At 59.0% G+C, this 18,815-nt stretch overlaps 1 protein-coding gene across 1 annotated transcript; it reads right to left on the minus strand.

Moving 5' to 3' along the window:
• Positions 1–1,921: 1,921 nt before the first annotated feature.
• Positions 1,922–17,606, minus strand: TTLL12 (tubulin tyrosine ligase like 12). The gene is made up of 14 exons (XM_081309229.1): positions 17,317–17,606; positions 13,954–14,123; positions 11,661–11,859; positions 10,914–11,073; positions 10,694–10,827; positions 8,357–8,433; positions 6,950–7,066; positions 6,658–6,852; positions 6,246–6,357; positions 5,298–5,449; positions 4,882–4,963; positions 3,393–3,461; positions 2,743–2,881; positions 1,922–2,365 (listed from the first exon to the last, which is right to left on the minus strand). The coding sequence occupies exons 1-14, from the start codon at positions 17,476–17,478 to the stop codon at positions 2,214–2,216; spliced, it is 1,920 nt and encodes a 639-aa protein (XP_081165355.1). The 5' UTR covers positions 17,479–17,606; the 3' UTR covers positions 1,922–2,213.
• Positions 17,607–18,815: the final 1,209 nt, after the last annotated feature.

The raw sequence follows: 18,815 nt of genomic DNA on the forward strand, positions 1-18,815 counted from the left end.
ACAGCCAGAGGGCCTGGCCAGCTGCTGTCCGCATGGAAGCCCCAGTGATTGATGACCCCAGGTCCATCAGACACTGTGGTCAGGTACTCCAGACTAGGGTGACAGGCCTCTGCTGTACTACTGTGGACGGCACCCTTGTTGGGAGAGTCACCACAGGTGGGCATCCCACACAACCAGGGCGCCACCATGCTGACTCCACCAATAGCATGCAGAGGGGCCTCTGGGACTTCCTCGGTACCGCCCTGAAGGTCTGCGGTACAGGCCACCACTACCAGGCCTCTCCAGCAACTCCATGTGCTCAGCACTGACATATTCTGGCCCTCAACGAATTCCTAAAAAAGGGTGACTAGGGTGCCACTGAGCACCAGGAGAAAGCATTCTGTGGGACCAGCATCTTCTCCATGGCAGTGCCTCAGCTGGGACATGGAGTCCCTGCTGGTGGCCTTGCTTGGGGGTTGTTTGCATAGACATCTAGAAACAGAAAAGCATGCCTGGTCACTATTTCTCAGGGGACACATGGACCTGATTTCAGTGACCACCCCTGCCCACTGTGCCACAGGTTTTAGGCGAACCCGGAGCCAGCAAGAGTGCCACCTGTTAGGACCCAGAGGTCTGGACGCAGTCATAGCTTCACCCACACCCTGTTACAGTCTTGACTCTAGGGGACACAGCTGCCACACCAGCTTAGGCCTGTGCTTCCAGGACCCCAGAGAAAGCAGCAGCCATCAAAGAAGTCATACTTTATTGCAGTACAAATTAAGCAGGGTGAGAGCTGGGAGGCTAGCAGCCCACCCTCCAGGTGAGGAAACCAGAGGTGGCATCAATCCTGCCCTCCACAGCCATGGCCCTGCTGGGCGGAGGGAGGGCCATGTCCAGCTAAAGGGTGAGGCGAGTCAAAGAGGTGGTCCATGTGCCTGGAGACAGATTGTGGGCAGAGTCACACCCAGTTTTGTTATGAAAAGAATTGCTTTTAGCTTCAAAAATGATACAGACACCACGATCCCTGTCCTGTCCTCCTGTGTGCTGGAAAGTTCTGGAAGCAGCTCTTGCCTACCTGGACAGAGACTTGCCCACTGCACTGCAGCTACACCAGAACCATTGGCAGCTGCTGGGCACACACTTGTGATCCAGCTACTGAGTGGCTGAGGCAGGAGAATCACAAGTTCAAGGCCAGCCTGAGCAACTTAGTGAGATCCTGTCCCAAAATAAAAAAGGGCTGGGAATGTAGCTCAGTGGTACAGCACTTGTCTAGCAAGTGAGAAGCCCTGGGTTCCATCCTCAGGACCACAGAACAACACTTCAAGACCATGAAACAAAGGAACACTGGCACGTGACCAAAATTCCAGAAAAAAATTAGGAAAGAACTAAAATTTTACATTTTCTTCCCATAAGTTAAAAAACAAAATGCCCACACTTTGACTCTGGACCTTAGTGACAACAGCACCTGTCTTGAACTGAGGTCCTCCTTGGAATCACCTTGCTAGCCACGGCCATTTCTCAGCTACTCCTGCCTGGTGCTCTGCCACCCACACTCATCCTTGAGACCCTCTCCAGAGCACCTCAGCCCATCTCAGAGGGTGGCGAGGTGCCTGGTGAGCATGTGGCTCTGGTGGGAACGAGTAGGCCAACTTTCCAGAGGACAGGCCACTCTCAAACATGAGAAGGGAGAAGCCAGCCCTCCTGCCTGGCCGTGGGCAGAGGTCTGCTGGTGGGGGCTGGAGTGTGGCTGGTGGCCAGGGTTTCTGGGGCATCTGTCACCCCGCTTATGGGAGCCATGAGGCAAGAGGGCACACTGTGGAAAGAGACCCAACGAGGCCTCATTCTATGCAGAGTTCCCAAACACTTCCCTCAGAGCCCCATTTCTAAGGAACCCTTGTCCCCTAACCTCTGGAAACAGCAGCCCAGGATCCAGACTCCTGGTGCCAGGAAAAAGCCCTTGGTAAAGTTGGGGACTCACGCAGTCGGTGGTGGGGGGTGTAGAGGGGGCTGGGGTACCACTTGGCCCCAGTGGTGTCCTCACTGACCCACAGCAGAGAGGAGGACCCTCAATCCCAGCGGGTGATACAGGGACAGGGCCGGGAAGGCAGAGGATTTGGGCTGAGGCTATGACTTGGTCAGGGACTGAAGAAGAGGAGGTGGCAGGTCAGGGTCTTGGCAGGAGGAGCTCAGAGAACTGAGGCACCAACCTGGCCAGCAAGAACAGGTGGGAGGCCCTAGATAAGGCGGGTGACATGGCAATCGCTGGGCTGGTCCAGAAACAGGGTGCTGAAGACATCGTTGAAGAAGCTGGGGTGGTACCTGCAGGCTCGCTCACAGTCTGGGTTGAAGTTCACCTCCAGGATCTGGGGCTGCATCACCCGTTTTCCTGGGGATGAGGGAAGCAGGTGAGAAGGTTGTAGGGGGCTAGGGGATGGGGACCTGGAAATAAGTCTCCTGGTTCTGCAGGCTGGCCTGGACTGCCACCTGCCCCCCATGGCCAGGCAGGAGCAGACCGTAGCCCCAGGGACGAGAGTGCATCACAGCAAGGGCAGACGCTGAGTTCAGCCCAGAGGGGAAGAGGAGGCAGAGCTGGCAGGGTGGGCTGTCACCAAGAGGGCCTGGCTGGGGCCAGGGAGACAGGGGCTCCCTCTGCCAGTCTCCCTGTGCCCTCTGCATGGCAGGTGTCCCCCCTCCAGAGGGCCAGGCCCCTCAGTCTAGACCTCCTGGCTCATTCCAGCTCAGGGCGCCTGGGCGGTCCCTCACCATCAGGGCGGCTGTCCCACTTCAGCATGAGGTCAACGGCATACACGGCCCGGGATGCGGGGTAGTTGCAAAGGCCCTGGGGTGGTGGCTTGGCACATGCCACCTGGAACAGCTCCGTGATGGCCCGGAAGATCTCAGCCTAAGGTCAGGGAGGGTGAGTCAAGGGACCTGTTGGTCCTAATGCCGGGACTGGCCTCCCAGAGCTGCCTCAATTCAGTATCCCTGCCTGAACCCTAGCCCTGAAATGGCCCAAGTCAACCTCCCCTACACCCTTTGTCTCTAGACCTATCCATGTCACCTCTACCTGACATTTTCCCTTCTCTGGGAGTCTACTTTATTTCTGGTGTCGGGGATCAAACCCAGGAACTTGCACATTCCAGGCAAATGTCCTACCCCAGAGCTATACCTCAGCCCCCAGGTCCACTTTCAGCAAACCTGCCCCATCTCCTGCCCTAGCACCCCCGTGGCTCACCAGGGACTCACAGGCTCAGCCTGTCTCCAGTCAGGTCCTGACTCAGGTCACTGGAGCAGATGGAACCTGTTGCCCTCTAGCTGACCCACGTGCTCAGAGCCACCCAGTCCCAGAGTGTGAGGGGTGGTTCCTGCAGGTGTGCAGCCTGGCCCTGCCCCTAGTGGAGCTTGGGACTCACCTGGACACCACTCCAGGGGAACTCTGGGTATTGCTTCTCAAACTCAGGAATGAACTCATTGTAGTGTACCTGCAACACACAGGGCCAGGCGGTCACTCTTGCTTTGCTGGGGCAATAGGAGGACAGCACTGCAGGACAGCATGTGGCCCAAGCCCCCCAGGTTACAAAGGGGAAAAGAGACTGGGTTTAAACTCTGGCAAAGCATGTCAACCTCCGAGCCTCTCTCCTCCTGTGATGGGGAATACACCTACACAGCAAGCTGATCTCAAGGCCGTCGGGAGGCTGAGTCAGGGCAGCTCAGCACCCAGACCAGGACAGCCCACCTGACAGAGCCTGGTCTTCAGGGCCCTACCTGTGTCCCTGCACTAATGAAAAACAGCGAGATCTCCACCAGACCAAGACTCTACCCCAAGAGGGGCCTGAATAAGCTGGCTTGGATTTCTTCCAGAGAAGGGCAAGACAGGGCGAGCCCCAAGGAAGCCCAGCACGTGGACAGGGCTTCTGGAGATGACCCCCTCACAATGCAGAGAAGGGACTCGGCACCAACGACGTTTTGGGGCCCTCATGGCTGTTCTGGGTGCTGGCCTTCAACGTGACCAAGGACGAAAGAGGGACAAGCGGCAGCAGGACCACATGGCCCTGGCCGGGTGTGCATGAGCCCAGCACTGCTACCCAGCAGCTCCCGTTCTCCAGGTCCCTCCCAGGCAGGGTCAGCAGGATGCCTCCAAGAATGCCCCACTTGGCTCGGGTGAATAACTGTGGGAATTAGGAAGCCACAGGGTGCCCTGGGGCTGCACTTGGTGAAGCCCATCCAGGAGCATGGCGCTTGGTGGCAGAGATGTGGGGGGCGTGCTCGAGCACATGCTGAGGAGTCCAGGTGTGCCTGGACAGTGGTCATGCCTTAGGAGAGGGAGCAGGCGGGCCAGCTGGGGCGCCTGACGGCTTGTCTTCAACCCTTGCCAACCAGCCGGCAGGGCAGAGAGCTTTGGGGCAGTGAATGCCGTGGCCTGGTCCTCCTTTCCTCCTCCGAGGACCCGAGCTCTGCCCAGGCTGTGCCTGCCTGGCTCAGGTGCACCGCCTGAGGCCTCCTGCCAGCACCCCCAGCCCCACTGCCATGTACCGTGTGCCAGGAGGGACAGACGCACAGGGAGGATGGGAGATGTGGCTCCAGGTAGGGCCACTGGCTGGCAGGGGCAGGGCCAGATGGGCACGGGGCAGGGGCTGCCCTGTCTCCTGTGGGGCCAGGCAACAGGCACCTCTGTGGCCCCCTCCATTCCTGTGCTCAGAGTGCTGAAGGGACAGCTGTGTCTTCCCAAGTGAGGCAGCTTCCCGGGGGGAGCCTGCTGAGCCCCACTCTGCTGTGACCGGCCTTGGGACAGGCCACCCGCCTGCCCCCACATCCTCAGGCACAGTGCACTTCAGGTGGCAGGGAGAACAGGACACCCTGAGGGGACACAGGAACCCTGCAGGTGCCTCACGGCTGCCCCACCTGCTTCAGCACCACGTCTGGGTCGTAGTTCATGACGGTGAAGTGTTTCTCATAGTCGTCAAGGTCGTCAAGGGAGAAGGGCCTGGGGGACAAGCAGACAGGCCGGCTTGTGGGCTCCCAGCGCGCAGGCTCCCCAGTGGCCCCCAGTTCTGCACCTGTCTCACCAGTGGGTGGGGGCTGGTGGGCAGCATGATGTGAAGATTCCCTGTGACGCACCCTGGCTCTCCCGCTGTCACCTGTCACAGGTCACAGCCAAGGCATGGTCACTCAGGAGGACCAAGGTGCGTCATCACCACCCGATACCCAGGGGCTGCTGGCTGGGTGGGTGTGGGGAGTCCCAGCACAGGCTTTGTGACCCACCATAAAGGGAGGTCCCGGGCCCAGACCCCACTGGCCCCCACCAGCCAGCCCATTACCGGTTGGAGAAGCGTAGCCAGAACACGTCATAGGCGAACAGCTGCAGCGGCTTCACAGAGCGCAGCAGCACCACATAGCGGACGTCGAACTTGACGCTGCCCACGTCTTCTCTAAGGAACAGGACCGGGCTTTCGATATACTTGGATACCACCTGGAGGACACAGATGCCGGCTCGCTGACCACTCTTACCTCCCCTGGGTGGGATGCAGTACGCTGAGCTCCTGCACCCGTGGGCGAGCTCCTCCATCTGCCCACTGAGGGCCCCTGCACCTGGCACCCAAGGCCAGTCATAGTGACACTTTACCCCACATCTGCCTTGCAAACCCTGTTCTAGCCAGCAGCTAGTGTCTCCATGTTCATCTCGACTTTAGTTGAAGGAAAAAAACTGTTTCAGCGTTTGAAACAATACAGATCCTCCCCCAGACTCTACCATGCTGTCCCACTGTCCCAAGCTGCCACTGTGGGCCTTCCAGCCCCCTCCTTCCAGCCCTGGCCACATGTATGACCCACCACAGCAGCCACAGCCTGGATGAGTCTCCAGTCCTGTGACTCCCCTGTGCTGCCTCTGGAGGCCACCACAGGCCCAGGGGCTCCATGTTTGGCCACTGCTCCTGCTGGGCTGTCACACTACGTGGCACAGCAAGTTCTCTGAACTCGCGTTCCTCCTGCCTCAGCCTCCTGAGCTGCTGGGATTACAGTGTGCCACTGCGCCTGGCTGTGGCTGGCTACACTGGACAGTTCTAACTGAGGGTCTCCGCTGCTCCCACCTGGAGTGCCACACTGGCCCTCCCCTACTGGCACTGGCAGTGGCTGCGGAAGGAAGGACGGGGCTCCCGAGAGGGCCCTGCCCCAGCTCCAATCCCTGTGTGCCCGGCGACCCCAGTCACTGCCGACACCTGGACCTAGCTGCAGGGGTCCCAGCCCTCAAGCTCCGCCGGGCTGCCCACCTTGGGAGTGCTCTCCCGGTGTCGGATGATGCTGGGGAGGTTCCTGGTGACGTGGGTGTCCAGGCTGCGGGCCAGGTTCCAGGGCTTGCAGATCCAGTGGTTGTCCTCCCCCCTGCAAGGAGGGCACGGCCAGGCTACACCCTGAGGCCTGCCCTCCCAGCCAAGCACCCCAGGACCCTGGCCACTGAGGGGGATCTCCTAAGGGGCCCTAGGAATGTCACAGAGGTGGCACTGGCGGCGGACCTGGAGTAGGGAGCTTTCAGAGGTTGGGTGCAGAGGCCTTAGAGAGGTGAGGGTGCTTGTGGTCAGCACACACCAGCACTCAGTGGTGCTCAGCTAATGAGCCGCCGGCACCGGGTGTGGATGGGACGCCACAGGGGCCTGTTTCCAGGCTCTGTATCTGGGGGCTTACCGCCTCTCCCGCTGCTGGAAGTAGCTGACAAACTGGGGCAGCTCCGTGCGCAGGTTGAAGGTCCGGGGCAACCAGGGGGGGCCCTCGGGGCCCCCTGCCCGGCGTGCAATGGAAGCCAGGCAGTCCTTTACCGTCAGCAGGTTCTCGCAGGGGAACTGGTTCAGCAGCACCTGCGGCCGCTCCTGGCTGAGGCTCCTGCAGATGGCAGCAGGAATGGGGGGCTCAGGGCGAAGGAGGGCTTGGGTGGGTGAGGGAGGGGAGCGGGAGCCCGCTGAGGCCGGGGGCACCCCACCTGTAGTCCTTGAAGTGGGAGAAGTGGTAGAGGATGTCGGCATCCGACTCGCTCGGGGTGAAGGTGAAGCGTGGGTGGGTGAGGTGGCTAAGCACCTGCTGCACATCCGTGTGGACCCTGGGGAGGGGAGGGGAGGGAGGGCAGTCTAGACCTGCTCCCTCTACTATCTGCTGAAGGACAGAGACGTCCCACTGCAGGATGGCACATGGCCTGCCTCCTGTTTGTCTTTAGAATGAAATAGTCCTTCTGAGTGAAGGCTGGGCCTCCCCCATGTGGAAAAGGAGGATGGAGCGGGCCAATTTCCCCTGGACGTGCTAAGAGCCCGCCGAGAGGGGCTGATATCCCCAGAACGCTCCTCTGAAGCTGAGGGCCAAGCAGGTCAGTGTGGGGTCAAGACAAGAGTCCTGGAGCCCCTGTGGGGGAGGGGTGGACCCAGCCCACTGAAGGGGTGGGGCTGAATATGAAGGTGGGAGGGGCACAGGGCAGGGGAGCCAGGCGGGCAGGGCTCTGAGGCAGGGCACATGGTGGAAGTGACTGCGAGCAGGAGGACCACAAGTGGGGCCTCCATGTGCTTCTGCCCCAAGGAGGGGAGGGGCAGGGGTCATAGCCAGACTGGGGCCTCAGGAAAGGCCAGCGCAGCCTCTGTCCTCAGGAAAGGGGTGGAGGCCCTGTGGGGGCAGAGTGCAGGTGCTGTCCATTTCTGGCTGGACCAGGTTAGGCAGCCCAGGGAGGTGTCTGGGGGTTTCCAGGAAGGGTTTGCATGAAGGCAGAGACCCATCCGTCCTGACTGAGGTGGACCTGCCCAGGCCTTGCTCAGCACCAGGTAGGCAAGGTGCCTGTACTTCTGCTTCTAACCCATAAGCCGGAGTGACTGTTCCCACCTTCCTGGAGGGACAAGCGTGCTCAGCCATCCAAGACTGAGAAAGTGGAAGGGCTACCTATCCGCAGGGCCCAGCCTGGACTTGCCCGCTTAGTTGTTATGATCCACTAGTCTACACCTGCAGGCCCCGGGAAGGGCCTCTCCTGGCAGCCCAGGTGGCTCTTCCAGCACCCAGCACACTCAGTCAGCACAGGCACCCATTCTGGGGAGTGGCCAGCCTTTGTTCAGGTCTAAGATCAAATGCAGACACCTGGGGGTGCCCCTGCATGGCTGAGCCGGGACTGGTGGTGGCCCCAGCTTCAGCCTGTAGTGTCCTCACCCCACCAGGGTTTTCACGCCTCCTTCCATCCTGAGTCCCAAGGGAGAGTCTAGGGCCTTCCCTGCTCTGCTGCATCTCCTCTATGATCTCTGTGCAGACAGCAAGCTGCCAGGATTCGGGGCTCATGAGCCTGGCAGCGCCCTCGGGCCTGGGCCTGGAGTATGGAGCTGGCAACCCAGGAGCCCCAGGGTAGAGAAGGGGCACCTACTTGAAGACGTGGTCATGGGGATGGGCTGCAGGGCTGATGGCAAGTGGCAGTTTCTCCTTGTTCTCCTCCAGAATGGCCTAGAAGGAAACACACCAAAGGCAGATACAGACCTTAGTGAAGGCAGCAGAAGGTGCCTCCCAGCCCGGCCCTGAGGTGGGGCCCTGCAGAGCTGGGCACTCGCTGCCCCTGGCCATCCCCACCTGGGATTCTGGAACTCATGGCCCCTCGGTACCCGGCAGCTCTTCTTTGGTGTCAAAAGAACAAGGCAAACATTTTCAACCTCCTCAGTATCATCTCCAGATCACAGGGGGTAAGCGGGTGGCAGGCCTGTCCTAGGAGGGGCTGGGGGGCTCCAGGGGGAGGGGCTGGGGGGCTCCAGGGGGCAGGGCTGTTCCAAGCATGCTGCAATGATTTACAGCCTGCCCACAAACTAGGGAGGGAGGCGGGGCAGGGGGTCACAGCCAGACCTGGGCCTCAGGAAAGAGGTGGAGGGCTTGGGGCTGACACTCCCTTTACAAGGCAGCGCTTGGTCCATCGCCTCAGTGGGCTGGACCCGGGGAGCCACTGCTAATGAAGGGAAGGCAGCAGCTACAGTGTGCTGCTCCGGCCAGGCCACAGGCCCCGTGGCTCCGCCTCACTTTCTCTCAGCCACTAGCTCCAAGGAAGTCGGTCTCCGTGTGGGGCAAGGCTTCAGCAGCCCACAGAGGCCCATATGCCGAGGACCTGAGGCCCGGGCCGCAAAGCAGCACTGAGCCACTCCTGCCCAAGGGAACTGTGTGAGGTGACAGGTTTGCTGCTGTGAGCTGCTAGGGTCTGGGCTGCTCAGTCAGCACCCAGAGTGAACCTGGGCACGGGCCCGACCTTGCTGAGTCCAGCAGGAAAGCACGGATGTCTCAGATGCGGGACTGCCCTGGCTCCTGTCAGCACAGAGCCCCCAGGCAAAGATCTGCCTTCCACTAACAGCCAAGACCAGGACGCTACTGTCCCCAAGGCAGACTCACACCTCGTCCCCTGCACCCCTGCTTCACAGGCCCGAGTTCACTGAGCACACCGCGGGCATGGACATGCCTCTGGACAGACAAGGGCAGTCCTTTGGCAGGGGCCATTTGGTCACCACTGGTGTCCACGGAGGTGTTGCTAGGTTCAGGCCCAGGCCCACCCCTGCCAATCCTGCCAATAGCAGCGACCACTCCAACACCAGCTGCCCTGTTCAGTCCCATCCACAGACTTCCAGATACCAAGCACCACAGTCTGTGTGGCTCAGCAGCTTCCAACACAGTGGGGCAAGGTCTGTGGCCTCTGCCTGTGGGCTAACGTGTGCCCTTGGTTTCAGATTCAGGCTCTGCACTAGCTATGTGACCTCTGGCAAGTTAATTAATTTCTCTGTGCCTCAATCTCCCCATCCTCAATAAAATGAAGATGTAACAGGACTGTAAGGTTGTAAGGAACACAGGAGAGTGAGCTCCTGTGGTGCTAGGTTCAAGCTCCCATGTGTGCTGGATCCAGCTGACGGGACACGATGGCAGGCCACAGGGCAGAGGGAGGCTCTGGCAGAAGCTGTGTTCTTATAGGACCCGCCTCCCCGGGCCTCACTGACCCTTAGTCCCTAACCCACAGCCCCTGCATGAGCTCCTGCCACCAGCCCGATGCTCGAGTGGGCTAGCGACATCCTGGTGGGGCCTGACGGGGAGCTGCCCAGTCGGAGCATCACTTTGATTTCAGTGACAAGGGCCTGCCGTGTGCGGGAGAGGGGCTGCGTCGTGTTGAATGGGGTTGGCCCTTCCTATCCCTGGGTCTACTTCCTCACATTCAACCAACAGGTCGTCAGTCAAAAATTTCTATCTGTCCTGAATATGTGGACTCTCCCTTGTCCCTAATAACGTGACAAGGGTTCACACAACACTTCCGGTCTTAGGTGACAAGTGTAGGTTCTACGGGAACACCACACCACCTGACATAGGGACTGGAGCACCTGGAGATTCTGGAATCCATGAGGGTCCCAGAACCAGTCACCTGAGGACAGCCAGGGAAGCCCAATGTCCTTTTGCCCAGGAGGGAAACCTCTCCAGATGAGACATGGGACAGAGCAGGCCCACGCCTCCTCGGTAACAAGCAGCATCTGGACCAGCTCCTATCACCTAGTGTTTAAGCATATGGCTGCAGGCTGCTCATGCTCCAGCGAGACCTGTCTCAGATGTCCCCAAACACCTCCCCGCTCCCAGTAACCAGCTAGGCACCTGGCACCTAGCAGTGTTTAGTAACGTGGTGACGGATGGAGAACGTTCCAGCAGCCACCAGACCAACAGGCCTGGGTTGGAGGTGGAGGCAGGGCCACACCTGGTAGTACTCGGCGGGCGGCTCGGGCGTGGAGGAGCTGAGGTCCGACATGTCGGTGGGGGCCCAGGGCAGCAGCATGCATTTCCGGATCAGAGGGTCTGCCTCTCCGTAGGCAAAGTCCCGGGTCACCTCCTCTGCGCCAAGATACGCGTGCCCATCAGTGGGGGCGTCAAGGGGCTGGCCGAGGCCCGTCCTACAGGGTGGGGAGGCTCTGACTTACCGCCTGTGTCCAAGTCCCTCAGCGGCCACAGCAGCGTGTAGGCCACTTGCTGGGGCATGTAGAAGAAGGGTGCCGTGGCGAAGCTGGGCACGTCTGCGTGCTGGATCCGCGAGCCAAACTCGTCCATGATGTACCACACCGGCACCTTCTCCTCGGCTGTCTGTGGGCAGGGCACAGGGCAGCCCTCACCCACATGTCCACCGCCTGCTCCTTCTGCCCTGTGCCCTCCACCGGCCCGCCCACCACGGCCCACAGAAGCATGGAGTGATTGCAGTTGTCACTTTTCTCCTATGCCCAGCTCTCCTGAATCTGGAGGGACAGTTCAGTCCCTCCTGGACAGGGGCCCTGCCCTTGTAGACCAGGACAGAGCCCATGTAACACAGCGTGACAACCTGTGTGGTAAAAAGGCACTTGGCTCATCCCCATGCAGACAGTCTGGACTTTCCATGTGGTGGGGAAGGGAGTCTGAGTTCAGGGAAGGCTTCCTGGAGGCAGCGGCACGGAGGAGGAGCAAGCATGACTTCCTGAACCAAGAGTGGTGAGGGGCTGGGGCCTGGAGAGGCCACAGGTGGTAGTGAAGGCCCAGCTCCTCCACACCTAGGCCGCCCACCCAGCCCTGCCAGGTGCAGCCCTCTGCCTCCACCTCCGACCCCTGTTCACTGTGGGGGCTCCCACCAGCCCTGATGGCCCAAGGTCACAAAGGCCCTGCCTGTGCTCCCTTCCCCTGGGACCCAGTGGCTGGCTTACCCCATGGGCCACCTGGTAGGTCTGGTTGAACTTCCACATATCTTCTAGCACCAGGGCCACAGCCTCCGGGCTGGGCAGCTCACCATGAAACTCGATGCCCATCAAGGAGGCCATGCGGTGCAGCAGCCCTGGCACCTGCTGTAGCTGCTGGCGGGCATGCTCCACGCGACACGTCCAGGCGTGGTCGATGAGGAAGATGCTGTAGACACATGTGAGTTGCCGAGCAGCCACGGCAAAAGGGAAAGGGGGAAAGAGGAGGACCAGAAGGGAGAAGACACCCAGGGCTAGGTCCTGTACCCATTCTTCTGAGACCCAGTTAACCCACCACCATGGTTATGGATGGTTTTGGATGGGTTTTGGCCAAGACCCCAGCTCTGTCACCCAATATACGGCTTCCAGCTAGCCACCTCCTCTGAGCTCTAATGCAGGTCACTGGGGTTCCCCATTTCCCATGACCAGGTGGATGTGAGCACCACACGGGTCTGGAGATCCAGCATGAGGGAGGCTACTGGAGAGGAAGGGGATAGGAGGGCAGGGATGGGGAAGAGAAAGGGATGACTAGAGTGTTATTTGTGTACATAACCATGCCACAATGAAACCCATCATTCTGTTAATTAAATGTGCTAATTGGAACCAGTGGGGTGGCACATGCCTGTAATCCCAGCAGCTTGGGAGGCTGAGGCAGGAGGATCCCAAGTTCAAAGCCATCTCTAAGGCCCTAAGCAACTTAGCAAGAGCCTGTCTAAATAAAATATATTACAAAGGGATGGGGATGTGGCTCAGTGGTTAAGTGCCCCTTGGTTCAATCCTCGATGCAAAAAAAAAAAAAAAAAAAAAAAAAAAAGTTTCCAAATAGCCAGCACTCTTGATTTGGCTGAGTACTGGTGAAAAGCAACAGCGGTCACTCATGTAAGAGTCCCATGGCTGGACTAAGTGGGTGGAGGACAGGCCTGGGCTCCCCACCTTGCTCCCTACAGGGGCAGGCGGTCATCTAAAACAAAGGTCCCCACACCAGGAGGCCAAGTGGGAGTGCAAAGGAGCTGCCCCACAGAATGTGCCCATGCACACCAGGCCTCTGGAGGGAGAGGTGAGCCCTGCACACAGTTCCCAGCTCCTGCAAGAGATGGCAGGCATGTGCTCCCCCGCAGGTCTGAGGCCAGGCCTGCTTGCCACCCCCAGGACGGGGCTGCCCGGGTTTGAGGCCCTACTAGTTTAGGAGGGTCCAAGCACTCAAGTGGCTCATGGGCATGGTTGTTCCTGGCTAAATCCATCCCACTTTAAAATGAAAGGGTCAGCTAACACACTGATCCTTAAGTTCAGGGCAAGTTCAGGAAAGTCTATTTTGCTATGCTTATATTAGATTTTTGGTTTGCTACATATCCAGAGACAGAGATTTGAAGACTCCAAAACATAGGGCGGAGCTAGGCCCTTGAAGATGGATGCAGGGGTGACCCTGGGCAACATGACAAGATGTTGTACCCAATGGGTGCTGAGGAAGAAAGGGCCTAGGAGCTTGTTGGGGCTGGGCAACTGGGGAAGGCTGAAGCTGAAATTTACACCTGAGGCTCCAAACCCAGGCCAGATCCCCAGCCCCTCCCAGGCCTGCTCAGGTGGGGTGTGTGACGAGGGCTGAGTGCGCCCCAAGCTGAGGCGGCTGCTTGACTCACCGCACTGCCCTGGGGGAGGAGGCAAGCCTGGGCCCAACTGCATGATAGGTGGGGGTGCTGGGCTGGTGGAAGAGGTGGGAAAAGCTCCTCAGGAGACAGACCCTGTAAGCCTTAGGGGCCAGCACAAGTTTAAGATTCCAACAAGGACTTTGGCAGGAGATAGCTCTGTGTGGTCCCTGGGAGACAGGAAGCTGTGGGCAGGACCAGCCCTGCTCTGGGTCTCAGAGGTTCCTGTTTCCAAGAGAGGGTCCAAGGAGAAGCCATGCTTAGGAACAGGCAGGCACCTGCAGCACCCAGCCTCAGCCAATTGGGCGACCATGCCCAAATGCTTCAGCAAAACCAAAGTCTTACACCCTGCAAGGGGGCCACTGTGACAATGATGCGATCACAGGCAGGCACTCAGGGGACTTCACCATGTTGGAACAGACACTACTGTGAAGCCCCGTGGGAACAGCACTGGCCATGCATGCACAGCACTGGCTTGTCCTGGGACCAAGATGCTGCTTGGCACACAGGAAGCAGAGTGTCTGTACTTAGTTTTGCCCTAACAGCCAACATTTGGTACAAGCTTTGTAAGAGTGGGCTGGGCCCTGGAGGTGGAGGGGCCAATGGGCCTGGGATCCTACCTGTTGGGGTCTGCGGCCCGAAGCCCGCTCTCACTGGTTACGATGACCTTGTAGCACAGCTCACTCCCAGGGTTGGGCTGCTTCCTTCGCGCCTCCCCGGCAGCTGGATCCTCTTCCTCTTCCACCTCCTCCACCTGCATTATCCCGAACATCTCCCCGGCGTCGAAGACCTGGGGCCAGAGCATGGGTCAGCAAGTGTGGGGCAGGAGACCCTACCCCGACCCTCACCACAGTCATGACTGCTGCCACAGGGTCGCTGAGGGCCACATCAAGGCCTTGAGGATGAACCTGACTCCTCTGAGGAGTAGGACCTATATACCACCTGACCTACCCACAAAAACCTGGCAGGTGGGGAAACTAGGCCTCCTAGAACTTCACAGGGGCATCATCTACGCTGAGATCATCCAAGGCGCTGGCCCCATGGGACACCACTCTTGGAAATGGACTATGTACACAGGGGAATGCTCTTTAGTTTAGGTCTCTTGCTTTCCAGGAAAAATAAGGTCCTAAGGGCAGAAGGTGGCTCTGGTCACACTGGAGGTGAATGGGGGTCAGGGTCCTGGTAGCTGGGGAGCACTTCCTCTCACCAGAAGTCATTGCACACCACAGTAGCTGAGACCCTGTGTCACCCGGCCAAACCAGCCAATAGCCCAGGGCTGGCAGGAAACAGAGGGGTATGCGCCATCCTCAGGGTAGAGTGGGCCTCTTCTCCTGTGCCTGGAGCCAGGCTGGTCCTAGCTCCTGCCACCAGCCAGTGATGGGGGTGGGGGTGGTATCTTTAGACTCTGCAGCCTGGCACAGGCGGCTCTTCCACTTCCTACACATCTGTCCAACAGACACAACTGGACCACCTCAAGGGGGTGTCGGGAGGGTTAGGTGACCCACACACCAACAGGCCTAGAACAGAACCTGGACCACAGGACAGTTTTGCGAGCACTTGGTCTCAGCATGCCCTGTGACCCAGTCTCCTCTTGTGTGAAGGGGTACCACCTATCTTCCAGGACCGCTTTGGGAATCAGATCTAACAGCACACATTAAGTTCCGACACCCAGGGGGACTTGACTCCAGTCCTCCCTGAAACCTCTAGCCTCTCAGGGGCAGCTCACTAGCTACTCAGGCACAGGCGGCATTGGGATGCTGGTGGGGACTGGCATTCCGTGGTCACGGAGGACGAGCCTGGTACTGAGAGCTGAGGAAGGGCTAGGCCATCCAAGTACCAGGTGGGCAGCGGCAGAGCCTGAGGAAGTTCCTGGGTGAAGACACAGGGGTGGACTCCAAAGGACCTGGCTCTGGGGAGGTGGGGGAAAGAACTCCCCGTGGGAGAAGGGCAAGGAAGGGCCCAGCAGACAGATCACCTGGAAGAGGCTCCCAGAGAGCTGGGCAGAGGTTTGAGTCCTGCTTTAACGCTGGCCGCAGCCCTGGGAAGGCCACTACCTCGCTCTCTGCTAAGAAGGCAGGGGCTGGAGCCTGGCTTCGCTCGCCTAAGTACTCCCAAATCCTCAGCCTTCCATTGCCAGCCTTCTGGGGGTCAGCGGGCCCACCCCCATTCTGGCTTGGCTTCTCCCTTGCTGTGGAATGAGGTGACCACAGCCTGCACTTGACAGGTCTTGAGGGACCCCTAGGGAGACAGCAAAGGGAGTGGTCACCAGTGGAAAGCTCAAGCAGGAGTCGGCAGTTGCACTAGGGTCACAGGATGAGGCCCTTGTGTGCAGCAGCTACTGGTCTTGTGGCATGCTCCCTCCCACCCCAGACCTGGTCTTACTCTGTGACAATGGCTGCAGGTTTGTGTCTGGCATCTTGGTGACTCAGCTCTACTGGTAACGCTTGGGAGGTCAATGGAAAAACACTGGCTGCCCCAGGGTAGGGCACAGCAACAGGGTGGCCAGGGAAGAAACGACATGACACTGGTGACCATCTTCTACGTACTGGACACTGGTGGCTTAGTCCTCAGCTCTCGCCTCCCCTCCCCCACCAGGTCCCCAGTCAGCCAGGTGCACCTTTCCCACTACTCCTGCTTACCACATGAGGCTAGAGCTCCCATGGTGAGGGACCTGCGCGAGTGAGGGTCTACCACTCCTGAGGCAGGCTGGGCAGGGGCCAGGGCATTGCCACATTGTCCTCCTTTCATCCAACACAACAGGACCTTAAAAATTGGGGTCCTCCCTGCCTCAATCCCCATCACAGGTCTGGGAAGTCCTCGGAAAACAGTGGCAGAATTAAGGGCCAGGGTGATGGGGGAAGGGAATCCTGTTCCAGAGCACATGCACTGAGAGGAGTGCCACTGCCACCAAGCACAGATGCTCGACTTATGATGGCACTGAGGTGAAAACGTCAAAGGCTGAAGACGCATCCAACACCCCCAACCCACCCAACGTCACAGCAATGCCCTAAGCTGCTGCCCCTTTCCCTTTGTGATCTTTGGGCTGCTGTGGAGCTGGGGCCTGCTGGCACTGCCCAGTGTTTTAGAGGATTCTGTTGCATATCTAGCTCAGGAAATGGGCAAATTCAAAGGGCAGCTCACCCATAAGTTTTCGGGGGAATGAATACTCAGGGACAAAAACTGCTGAGAGAGGGCAAGGTCTGTTCAGCAGTCAGGCTCATGGGACTCCTAGTTCCTGGCGCGGGTCACCTGTACCACTTAGCCTGTCCAGGTTCTAGAGGCTGAGCCCTGCAGGAGCCTGGCTCCAGGGGGAAAAGGCCCCATCTGGCCTCTGGGCCAGAAGGAGCAGGAGACCTCTGAAGTCTCGGCTTAGAGAGGCAGGCACACGGGAGTGGACTCCACAAAAGGGAGAAAATCCAGAAAGCTCTACACCCTTCATCTTTCCTTGACCTTCTTTCTCCATCTTCCACAGTCTCAATTCTTATTCTGAAAATTATGGTGATCTGTGCCCAAACCAAATGAAGAAACACCACAGAATTCTATGAACCGAACAGCTAAAGCTACACAAATTCACGGCTGGGAGCAACTTCTGGGTTTGAGCCTGACAGGTCTCTTCCTAGCCTCAGCTTTCTCATCTGTATAAGGGGCGACGGGTCCTACTCCTCACAGGGCTGCCGAGGGCCGGGCACACGACACACGCCCTAGTCCACCTTAAGTTCCCGGCGCCACCCTGGCCGGCCTGGGCCTGGAGGGTCGGGGTACAGAGGCGTATGTCTCCCTGGAGCTCTAGCCCCAAACTCCAAGCCGCTGCTGAATCACCGAGGGACAGAGTCTAGGTCGCTCAACGCGACCCAGCGCATCCGCCCTCCACCCCGCGGCTAATCGCGGCCGCGCGCCCAGGCCCCACCGCCCTCCGCCCGGCCGCCCCACGGGGGCCGTCTGCAGCCGGGTTCCCCCGGCCTGGGGCCCCGCCCGGCCCGCACCTCGTGCTCCAGCTTGTGCAGCAGGCGGCCCCAGTACCGCTCCGGGACGCCCGAGGCGCGCAGCGCCGGGCCGTGCAGCGCCGCGAACTCGTCCAGGGCCCGCGCGCCTTCCTCTGGTGTCCGGCCCGGGCTGCCGCGCTCCGGCCCCGGCTCGGCTTCCATGGCGCCCCGGCCCGAGCCACAGCCAGCGCAAAGGTGGAGCCGCCGCCCGCGGGCCGGGCCCGCCAGCCAAGCCGCCGCCGCTCCGCCTCTGCTCGGCTCCGCTTCGCCCCGCCCCGCGCGAGGCCGGGACCCAGAGGACCGCGTGAGTCGACGGGCGCGCGCTCGCGTGTGTCCGCGACGGGGCCGCGGAGCTGCTGGCGTAGGCGCGCGCGCCCCGGGGGGCGTGTCTCTTCTCACTCCGGCTGCGGCTGCCCCAGGGGATGCCGGGAGGGCGGGGTTATGCGCCCACGCGTTCAGAACCGGAAGGGGCGGCCGTGCTGGGGCAGGTGGGGCGGTGGCCGCGCTGGCCAGGTTTGCAAAGCCCCCGGGGTGGGAGGGGTTCTCTGATCCTTTTAATTTCCCTGAATTTTAAGTGCTGAGAAGTCGTGGTCCATCCCAGTCTCCTTATATTCGGATTCGGAAGATGAGTTGAGCCATTAAAGCTGGGCGTGCCGTCGGAAGTGTTTTCCCTCTAAGCTGAGGTGTTGGCTGGAGAGGAAGCTCCGTGGTGCAGGAGGTGCGGCGGGCATCGCTTCCGGGTCTGATCCCCAGCACCGCCTTAAAAAAGTCAAACCAAAACAACCCGGAAACAAACACGTTGAGATGTTATAAAGTGCAACTTAAAAACATTTAAAAATCACTCGCCTTTGAACGCTCATTGGTATTTGGAACTTTGTAATGATTATTTGCTAAAAATAGCTCAAAGCCTGAAATTTTGGGGTGCTTCAGTTTCTTAGGTTTAGTGATGTACGTCCGTAATCCCAGCTATTCCGGAGGCGGAGGCAGTAGGATGGCAAGTTCAAAGCCAGCCTGGAAAACAACCGGATCCTGTCTCAAAATTTTAAAAATTAATTATTTTTTAAAAAAAAAACTAATTTTAAACAAAATGCCCCAATTTAGAGGACTTGTTCGGTGTCACTGTGGGACTCAGGCTGATCTGCAGAGGCTCAGACTTCCAAACTTCAATTGCTGAGGGTGCAGAGGAAAACAACAATAAACCTTCAATGCCACATTGAAGTGCATTTTGTAGAAAAAGCAATTTGATTTAAATGAATTGTCATGATTCACAATGGACGGTAAACCTGCTTGCACAGCTCCACATGTTAATTTGTTTTCAAGAGCAGTCTTCTTAAAATAATTTCTTACTTTGGAAGTATATGCAGTGCTTCCGAATCAGAATTACATCATCTGATTTGTGGTTAGTGAGCTTTTGGGGCCTCATTGTGGAGGGTCAAGTTCAACATTTTGTGGTGGAAGTTTTGTTACCACTGTTTACCAGTGAGGAATCCTTGCTTCCC

This window comes from Spermophilus citellus (genome assembly GCF_964194105.1).
Source record: "Spermophilus citellus genome assembly, chromosome: 10".
Lineage (NCBI taxonomy): Eukaryota > Metazoa > Chordata > Mammalia > Rodentia > Sciuridae > Spermophilus > Spermophilus citellus.